The 9,917-nt window shown below is 37.1% G+C and overlaps 2 protein-coding genes across 2 annotated transcripts; both read left to right on the forward strand.

Moving 5' to 3' along the window:
- Positions 1 to 451: 451 nt before the first annotated feature.
- LOC132171028 (putative galactinol--sucrose galactosyltransferase 2) lies at positions 452 to 6,064 on the forward strand. The gene is made up of 14 exons (XM_059582229.2): positions 452 to 897; positions 1,261 to 1,508; positions 1,974 to 2,064; positions 2,328 to 2,376; positions 2,513 to 2,604; positions 3,451 to 3,558; positions 3,681 to 3,809; positions 4,065 to 4,475; positions 4,667 to 4,808; positions 4,892 to 4,959; positions 5,050 to 5,184; positions 5,274 to 5,488; positions 5,573 to 5,661; positions 5,736 to 6,064. The coding sequence occupies exons 1-14, from the start codon at positions 572 to 574 to the stop codon at positions 6,015 to 6,017; spliced, it is 2,385 nt and encodes a 794-aa protein (XP_059438212.1). The 5' UTR covers positions 452 to 571; the 3' UTR covers positions 6,018 to 6,064.
- Positions 6,065 to 6,690: 626 nt separating this feature from the next.
- LOC132170529 (ras-related protein RABB1c) lies at positions 6,691 to 9,521 on the forward strand. The gene is made up of 6 exons (XM_059581537.2): positions 6,691 to 6,930; positions 7,074 to 7,213; positions 7,645 to 7,727; positions 8,250 to 8,454; positions 8,534 to 8,602; positions 9,047 to 9,521. Exons 1-6 carry the CDS (start codon positions 6,885 to 6,887, stop codon positions 9,137 to 9,139), a joined length of 636 nt encoding a protein of 211 aa, XP_059437520.1. The 5' UTR covers positions 6,691 to 6,884; the 3' UTR covers positions 9,140 to 9,521.
- The last annotated feature ends 396 nt before the right edge of the window (positions 9,522 to 9,917 follow it).

Below are 9,917 nucleotides of genomic sequence, written 5' to 3' on the forward strand. Positions count from 1 at the left end.
GATTATAAAATCCATTAGAAAATAGATTGGCTACTTGGATGGAGCTAAACTGGCCTCCTAAATTTCATACAAGATAAAATATATTTTTTGAATCAAATATTATTCAAAAAACCCTTACAAGATGATTAATTCGGGATATTAATTAGAATAGGCGATTATAGTTTATAGATGACTTGAAATTCCTAAAATTTGCAATACAATACAAAGAAGATATGTGAGTGGTGGCCTAAACCCCAAGCAAGTGGAAAATGTAATGTCCATAGAAGATTGAAAAAGACACAAGAGTGGGAAATTAAATGTGGCCATTATGCAAAGGCTAGCCTGATCCCATCATCTCTTGAGTCTCTCCCTCCTATCAACTTGGAACCAACCCACATCACATAATATCTCTCCCATACAAAATATTTACATGTTATAAAGGTTCATTTTTTCCAACGGAGGCAAAGGCTTGCCTCATCCTATCATCTCCCCACTCCAAACCTATTACTTCTACAGTGTCTCCCTTACATGTTATAACGGTTTTCCCAACGGTCTATTTTGCAATACAATTCACTCTATCACCACCACCGCCATGATTCACACCACCGTGTTACCTCCACCCATGCCGTTTCTACAACTTGACTCTGCCCGATTCTCCTCCTTGTTAGCTTCAAAGCAGAGGATTCTCGCACATGGGGGCCGCCGTCGACTCAGGCCACTGCAGGCATGCAGACATTCCATGTTTCTCAGTACAAAGCCCGTCCTTAAAGATGGTACTCTTAGTATTAAAGAGAAGGTCGCATTGAAGGAAGTGCCTGACAATGTGGTAGTGACACCATTGACCAATTCTTCAGCTTTTGTGGGTGCCACTTCTACAGAGGCGACTTCCCGACATGTTTTCAAGCTTGGAGTTATCGAGTATGCGCGCTCTTCTTTTCATCTTAGTTTTTTAGCCTTTGAACTTTTCAAACGGATTGATATTGACCCATTTATCTCCGCCAATTTTTATTGTTTCAGTGAATATCAAAATGAGCCTGTAATCTCACTTTAGTTATGATATATCATCCATACCTCTAAAGAAATATCATTAGGGTTTTGGTAATGGAGATAGCTATAACCATACATTTCATTAATGGAAATTGCAGCGATTCTTTGTTTAATCGTTAATGGTAATGAACAGGATTCAGGAAATTTTATATTTTGATTTCCCATGGGAGTGTCATTTGGAGAATGGAGATCCAAATTACAAGTTTAATGGAACATTGTGTTTTCGTGATGCAGGGATGTGAGGTTACTGTCTATATTTAGATTTAAAATGTGGTGGATGATACCACGAGTGGGGAATTCAGGAAGCGATATTCCTATTGAAACTCAGATGTTGCTCCTGGAAGTAAGGGAAGCACCAGACTTTGGAGCATCTAATGAAACAGCAACTTCTTATATCATTTTCTTGCCTGTGCTAGATGGTGATTTTAGAAGCAGTTTGCAGGGGAACTCATCAAATGAACTCCAGTTCTGCGTTGAAAGTGGTAAGAGTTTGAAGTTGTGCTTATCCCTTTTTTGTTTCTTTCTTTTTATTGCATCGATCATATTATGATGAAGCACTTTTGCTATACAATGTTAAAATAAACTTGCTGAGAAAATGTATGAGATGAGATATTGATGCTACTTGGTACTTACTGACTTATCTATTACACCAATCCGAACATGTAAAGAAAAAACCAATAAAATATACTACAGGACAATCCAATTCAGCTCTGCTAGGTTAAGGCTTTGAACTCAGTAGGAATTGGATAAAGGCGCTAGGCAGCCACAAGCATATTAGGCCTGAAGGTTGACAAGAATGAACATTCTGTTCCTTCTAACAGGAAAAAAAAAAAAAAAAAAAAAGATGAGAAAAAAAGGATTACCAATTTGTTTCTACTTACCAATTGGTTCTCATCTCTCTCTCTTATTCTTGTCTGATGATTTGGACTTTCTATGTGTTTTGACAGGTGACCCAGCTATAGTCACCTCAGAATCCCTAAAAGCAGTTTTTGTGAATTATGGAAACCATCCATTTGATCTGATCAATGAATCTATGAAGTAGGTCAGCTCTCCGAGAAAACTTTAGGTTTCAAGTTTAAGTAAATTTCTGAAATTACTTGGGGCTATGGCACTTATAATGTTAGCTTTGTAGTATGGCAACTCCTGTCTTATGTGAATTCAAGCAGCAGACAGAGATATAAACCATATGAGATCACCATTATTAGGCTGGCTGGCTGGCTGCTTACATTTCCCCATTGTAGTTAGAAGCTGGTTACCAATTTATGGTGACTATCCTCGTACACACTTCTGATCACATGCAGGATTTTGGAGAAGCAGCTTGGAACCTTTACACTTAGGGAAACCAAACAGGCAAGTCAATCAGCCAATTTCGTGTAGCAGGCAATTAAATATAGCCTCTGGATTTAGTCAAGTTGTGATTACAAGAAGCAATAGAATATAATTAGCAACCTTAATAACATGTTCTTTTGACGGTTTTATGATGCAGATGCCTGGAATGTTAGATTGGTTTGGTTGGTGCACCTGGGACGCCTTCTACCAAGAAGTTAATCCTCAAGGAATTAAAGATGGCCTTAAAAGGTCAATCTAGTTTTTCATGCATGGTCTCTTTAATCACAGAGTTTTAAAATGATCTACAATATAAAAGCTTCTTATTGGAAGTTCCTTTATGTATGTCGATATAGTTCACTTATATTGTCAGGGACTTCAACCAAGACTTAAAAATAACTTCTGGTTGTGATAAAAGCACCTATACCTATATAAAAGCTTCTTATTGGAAGTTCCTTCATGTATGTCACGATAGTTCACTTATATTGTCAGGGACTTCAATCAAGACTTAAAAATAACTTCTGGTTATGATAAAAGCACCTATACCTATAGGTGAAGGTTATTATGAAATAATTCTTGATTCTGGTTTTTACATGGTAAACATTTAAAACAGATATCTGGAAACTTTGAGGGGGAATGAAATTGACCTCTAAGAAACTTAATTTCCTCCTATTGGGGATATTATATAGGACATAAATATCTCATATATGTATGGTCAAAGGGCAAAATCAAGCAATTTGGATGGTTTTGTGCCCTACATAAGGAAACTACTGCTATGCTGTCATACGGATGTTGCTTCTAGTGAACATTCATATCTCTTGAGTAAGATGTATCAATTATATATGAGGAACCGGTTATATGAGATTTTGGCATTGCCATTGTAGTCTAAAATTTGCTCCTTTCCCCATATATCACAAGTTGCTTCTACGAGTTTGTGCGGCAGCTTGATTTTCCCTTGAGAAGTACTTTTACTGGATTAGCTTTTTTCTTTTCTTTTTTGTTCCTCCTCATCAATGGAGCCATTTTTTTTTTTTTTGTCACTCCTCCTGCAGGTTTTTGAAAACTCTTTCTTATTAATTTCCCTTCTATATCTGCCAGTTTATCCGAGGGAGGCACTCCAGCAAGATTTTTGATAATAGATGATGGTTGGCAAGATACAACCAATGAATTCCAAAAAGAAGGGGAGCCATATGTTGAAGGGTCACAGTAAGTTAATCCATATTACACTTTTGCACGATAGAGTTTATATGTTGAATGCCAGAGTCAGTTAATCCATATTTCACTTGTTCAAGATAGTGTGCATATTTACTTCTTCTTTCCTCCAACAGGTTTGGTGGCAGATTAGTCAGCATTGAAGAAAATGATAAGTTTCGGAGAACAGCAAATGAGGCTCAAAGCAAGGCACCAATTGGTCTAAAGGATTTTGTTTCAGAGATTAAGAGGAATTTTGGCCTTAAGTAAGGTTCCAAACTGCCTTTTAAAAAAGAACAAAGAAAATAAAATTTGCAAAGGAAATCTTAGAGAACCAAGGATGTGTAGCATAAGGATGTTGCAGCCTAGTTCATACTCAACTCTCCTACACACACACCAGGTGTAAAACTGCCAATGTGTTTTCAATATTCAGTTTCCTTCCCGACGAGTATCTTAATTTCTTCTCTTCATTTCTGTCTTCTAGATATTTCATCTTCATTATCTTCTTTTGATACTCTCAGGTACGTCTATGTATGGCATGCCCTTTTGGGATACTGGGGAGGGCTTCTTCCAAATGCCTCAGGAACCAAAAAGTATAATCCAAAATTAATATATCCAATACAGTCTCCTGGGAATTTGGCAAACATGAGGGATTTATCTATGGATTGTATGGAGAAGTATGGCATTGGTACAATAGATCCTGCTAAGATATGTGAGTTTTATGATGATCTACACAAATATCTTGTTTCACAGGATGTAGATGGGGTTAAGGTTGATGTTCAGAACATACTGGAAACTGTTTCAACTGGTCTAGGAGGTCGAGTTTCTCTTACTAGACGGTTCCAACAGGCACTTGAAGAGTCTATAGCCGCCAACTTCCAAGACAACAGCATAATCTGCTGCATGGGTCAGAGCACGGACTCCATTTACCAGTACATAACTATTGCACTAAAATGTCCTGCCAAATTTATCTTTTCTAACAAAGCAAATATGAACTCTGAAAAATGCATGTACAGATTTGAAATTCATGAATTAATGCAAAATGCATGGACCACAAATCAGTTGATAGGCCTGTTTCAAAGGACTCCTCTCTAGCTAATTCATTTGCTACCACATAATGCAGTTCAAAAAGAAGTGCTATTACAAGAGCATCCGATGACTACTACCCAAGCAACCCAACAACGCAGACACTACACATAGCTGCCGTGGCTTTCAACAGCATTTTTCTTGGTGAAGTTTTTGTGCCAGATTGGGACATGTTCTATGTATGGCATTTCCTACTCGGTATTTAAATTTTTTACTGCTTAGCCTACTCCAGTTTAAATTGAATTGTTAAAAAAACTGTCAGAGCCGCCACGAAGCAGCTGAGTTTCATGCAGCTGCAAGAGCTGTGGGAGGTTGCGGAGTCTATGTTAGGTAAGAAATCTTACCATGGAGATACAGAAGCTTGTTAATGTACAGAGAACCCCAAATAACGAATCTACTACATGCCATAATTGATAACAGTGACAAGCCTGGCCAGCATGATTTCGAGGTTCTTAAAAGGCTGGTACTTCCTGATGGGTCAGTGCTCAGAGCTAAATTTCCAGGGAGGCCAACAAGTGATTGTTTATTCACCGACCCAGTTATGGACGGGAAGAGGTATTTACCTTCCACTTAAGTTGTATAAAATGTGAGTAGTTTTAGTATAGATCATTTTTCCTGACCACCTTTCATTGGACTTATCATAGTCTTCTGAAGATCTGGAATTTGAACCAATGCACTGGAGTCTTAGGCGTCTTCAACTGCCAAGGAGCAGGAAGCTGGCCTTTGCTGGAAAATAATACTGGACAAGATCCTAGCTCTGAGCTATCTGGGCCAGTCTCTCCTGCAGATATTGAGTATTTTGAAGAGGTTTCTGGGAAGCTGTGGACCGGAGATTGTGCGGTATTTGCCTTCAGCACAGGTATATTTTCATTGGAATACATACAACATTAAGCAATTCTCAGCTTTCTAAGATATGATAATTCAAACATATTTACAATTTCAGGGTCTCTACTGCGATTACCAAAGGGAGAAAAGTTTGACGTCACATTGAAAGTACTGCAATGTGATGTCTTTACAGTATCTCCTATTAAGGTTCGGCTTCTCATACTGGGCTCAACAGTAAATATAAGTTATGAAATCTGAAATCTTTTCTGGGTTTTGTGCAGGTTTACAATCAGAAGATTCAGTTTGCAGCAATTGGGTTAATAAATATGTATAACTCTGGTGGAGCTATTGATGCAATTGACTTCTTTAGCGACTCTTCCAACTGTGAAATACATGTGAAGGGGAGAGGAGCAGGTGAATTCGGAGCATACTCCAGCGCCAAGCCCAAGTCATGTTCGGTAAACTCCAAGGTGGAGGGATTTGACTTCAGAGATGAAGACAACCTTTTGAAACTAGTACTTCATCACACAACTACTTCTTGGGACATTGTTATATGTTATTGAGACCTTCATTTTTTTTAGCCAGGTCTCACCCTTCACTTTGTGCTGTACGTGATACAGAAATCATATATTCTTTAAAATAAATAATAATAATAATTAAAAAAAAAAAAAAAAAAAAAGTGAACGAATTCAGAAACGAAAATGTGTCGGAACACCATTGGAGATAGAACTCAGCTCACTAATCTGAAATCTCCATCTTCACTTATTTATTTGTGGTTGCTACTTGGAATCTTAGATTACCTTGTGTAAGCAATATGAAGCCGCATGGACTGTTACAGCGGCCCTGTTGCGTCAAGATTCAACTGGCCAGCCCAATATCTTTAGCCCATTTTCTCCTTGCTTTATATTTGCTTAGAAAAGAAAAATTCTAAACAAATTTTCTTCTAAACTGATTTGAGAAAATATCTTCTAAAACTAAATCAATTTACTTATTATTATTATCTTCTAAAATATCTTCTAAACTAGTTTTTAAATTTTTTTGTGAGTAATCAATTTACTTATTAAACTGTCCACGTCCATTTTTAATTCCTCACATCCAATTGATAGAGAACTTTGTGCTTCTAATATTGGGCTTAAGAAAACAGGTACGGCCCATAATGCGGCGGTGGTATAAGAATGAATGGACGGAGGAGATTGAATATACGACAACTAGTGGACGCGTTTGCCTCGCTGGAATTTCCTTTATTTGTTTCTTCTCTTTCGGGTTCTCTATCCGTGCTTTTTCCTTTTCCTTCTCCGGAGATATATATTGGAGTTTAAATTCAAAAGTTAAACGAAAATCTTTTTTCAAAAGATTTAGCGATTGATTGAAGATAGGAGTAGAAGCGATCTAAATATCTCTGTGCGTAGCGCGCGCGAAGATAGTGAGAGATGTCATACGCTTACCTCTTCAAGTACATCATCATCGGCGACACCGGTATTTAGTTATCCAATCTCGAATTTTGTGGTTTAAGATCTTAATTTTGTATGATTCTTTTCGGTATCAATCGAACTATTCTTGTGTGATCGTTCTTTGGTTAATTGTTGTTCGATCCAATTTGTTCTTTGATTGTTTCGCAGGGGTTGGCAAGTCATGTCTTCTGCTACAGTTCACGGACAAGAGGTTCCAGCCGGTGCACGACCTTACCATTGGTGTCGAGTTTGGGGCCAGGATGATCACCATTGACAACAAGCCAATTAAGCTTCAAATCTGGGACACGGTTTGCTTCTCTCTCTCTCTCTCTCTCTCTCTCTCTCTCTCTCTCTCTCTCATTCCTGCTTTGCAAATATTCAACTAGTACGTAAGCCCCCTTAGATTCTATTCATAATTGCTTGAGATTCAAAAACTGCGTCTATTTGTTTCTAGAATACTTAGAATTTACATCCTAGTGTAAATTACTGGAAGCGGTTCAAAAGTAAATGTCTAGCTTAGCGCAAGAAATCGGATAATTAACCATTTAAATCGTATCATTAATCCATTGTCAAGATTTGGCTTCATGGTTGTCATGAAGGTATTGCTTATTTCTCAATCAAACATATGTAGAAGTTGTACCGATTGTCTAAAATTTTTTGCGAGTTTGTTAGGGCATTCAATTTTGGATTTTCTGTTACCAAAATTTTAGATGCTGAAGTTTGTTTGGAAATATTCCAGGCGGGTCAAGAATCGTTCAGATCTATTACAAGGTCCTATTACAGAGGGGCTGCTGGTGCATTGCTTGTCTATGATATAACCAGGTATTTGTTTTCATTTAAATTGAGAATTCACTGACTTTGTTTCAAAATAAGGATAATTGTTCGACTTTGTGCTATATAGTTAGCATTTAACTAATTTCCCAGGGAATGTAAATATCATGTTGTTAACATGCAGAACAAATTATTGTATTGTGCTCTTATAACATTCATAATTTTCAAACAAGCAAATCATCAGAACTTTACATTGCCCTACAGAACTCTGTACAAATTAAGCCTGTATTGGCAAAGAAAGTAGCATGATAATCCCACAATCTAATGGGGCAAGGTACTAAAAGGTTCTTGCTTGGTTTAACTAATTGCAAGTCATACAGATTTTAGTTTCTGACTATTGCATGTAGAAGTGCACATAAACGTGCTTTGAGTTATGTTGCATACATTTTTTGGGATTTAAAAATTTTTTTTTTAATCCCATAAACGCACATATTCTATGGTTCTCTTGTACCATTTTGTGCCATGTAGTTGAGATGAGGAACTAGGATAATGATGTTGATTGTTTACTCTCAGGAGGGAGACTTTTAATCACTTGGCTAGCTGGCTGGAAGATGCAAGGCAACATGCAAACGCAAACATGACTATAATGCTTATTGGTAATAAGTGTGATTTGGCTCACAGAAGGGCTGTGAGCACGGAGGAAGGGGAGCAGTTTGCAAAGGAGCATGGATTGATTTTCATGGAGGCATCTGCTAAAACTGCTCAGAATGTTGAGGAGGTGAGTACACATGTTGGAATTTAGTCTGGTTTGTTGCCTATACCTTTCTCAGATTTTATAGTAAATAATTTTTGTGCAGGCATTTATAAAAACAGCTGCTACCATTTACAAGAAGATTCAGGATGGAGTTTTTGATGTATCAAATGAGGTTAGTTTTCGTTCTCTCTTCCCCCCGTCCTTTGGCTTCTTTTCCAAATCTAGGCATTGTCTACTGCTCTGCTTTACATCTTATATTTATCTTTCAGAAGTTTAGTAAATTGTCTAGGAGGATATTTGGTTTTCAGTATGGTAGCAGTGAATGGTTCCTTTGGATGACGAGGGCATGATTGTAGAATCTCACTCTGTGTTGGTGCATTTCAAGATGTTTGTCGGAGAAATGTGGATGTTGAAGTGTTGACGTAATAATTCCTATTTGAGACATCTTATTGCTTGTGAGATGATATTTTGGAAATTAATTTTAACTTTTCAATATAAAGTGGGTATATCGGATAATGATGCATATGACATGGAACCATGTTTGCTTTTTATAGCAATGTTGAAGAGGTGTAGATAGTGTTGTTTGCTGATTCTCTAGTCTTGGTCTTGTTTGCAGTCTTATGGAATAAAAGTCGGATATGGTGGAATCCCAGGACCATCAGGTGGTAGAGATGGCTCTTCTTCTCAAGCTGGAGGCTGTTGCAGTTGAAGTTTGAGATCTCACTCGCTACATTGAAAACAAACTGTCTAGTGTCTACTTTTCTCGTGCTGTCTTATGCTTACCCTTTTTCTTTTTTCTTTTTTTTTTTTTTATTTTAATTTTTTTTTAAAATTTTTATGGGTCTGATACTAGACTTATTTCCTCTTTTCCAGACTTGTTTTATAATACGTCCATGATCATTATTCAAAATTTGAGATGTTTGTATAATCCTTTATGATGTCTTGTGTATTTGATTGTAAATCCAACAGTTATTTCATTCATCAATAGTTGTGTTGAAGAGGATTGCTAATTGTGAAAATGCAAGCGGTGCGCACTCTTCTTCATTTCTGATGATCATCTATATATTGTATTTTGTTTGTTTTTACGCCTACTCTTATTTAGCAGCCAGTGTATTACGTTGGATGGCCTTGTCGTAATCGATTGATTTTGGAAAATGTCTTCCGTAACAACATTTGATATCATGTTTTGTCTCGGCAAGACAAAATGAGTAACACGTATAAGATTGGAATCATATTAATTACTACTTTTTAAAAACGTGTTGGCAATGGTAAGTTTTATATATAAAAGAATCGTAGAATTAGCATTTTTCAAAACGAAATCTATCCCTTGTCGTGTTTGAGACAAAATTTATGAGTCTGAAAACAGTCCTTTAGCTAAAAATTTATGGAAGGGAAACAAAGAAAGGTGCGTGCGTCTGTGTTGCATGTCCGTCTTGAGTTACAGAAACTGAGGCTGAAAATTTAGGAAGAGAAGTGATGGGTGAATG

The sequence above is a fragment of the Corylus avellana genome, chromosome 1, assembly GCF_965113065.1.
Source record: "Corylus avellana chromosome 1, dhCorAvel1.hap1.2, whole genome shotgun sequence".
NCBI lineage: Eukaryota > Viridiplantae > Streptophyta > Magnoliopsida > Fagales > Betulaceae > Corylus > Corylus avellana.

What these genes read in the sequence shown, in the direction of transcription:
- LOC132170529 (XM_059581537.2), top strand. Translation starts at nt 6,885, where the DNA reads ATGTCATACGCTTACCTCTTCAAGTACATCATCATCGGCGACACCG. An exon ending in CATCATCATCGGCGACACCG is followed by an intron (nt 6,931 to 7,073) that starts GTATTTAGTTAT and finishes ATTGTTTCGCAG; the next exon opens with GGGTTGGCAAGTCATGTCTT. An exon ending in CTTGTCTATGATATAACCAG is followed by an intron (nt 7,728 to 8,249) that starts GTATTTGTTTTC and finishes GTTTACTCTCAG; the next exon opens with GAGGGAGACTTTTAATCACT.
- LOC132171028 (XM_059582229.2), top strand. Translation starts at nt 572, where the DNA reads ATGATTCACACCACCGTGTTACCTCCACCCATGCCGTTTCTACAACTT. An exon ending in TTCAAGCTTGGAGTTATCGA is followed by an intron (nt 898 to 1,260) that starts GTATGCGCGCTC and finishes TTCGTGATGCAG; the next exon opens with GGATGTGAGGTTACTGTCTA. An exon ending in CACTTAGGGAAACCAAACAG is followed by an intron (nt 2,377 to 2,512) that starts GCAAGTCAATCA and finishes TTTATGATGCAG; the next exon opens with ATGCCTGGAATGTTAGATTG.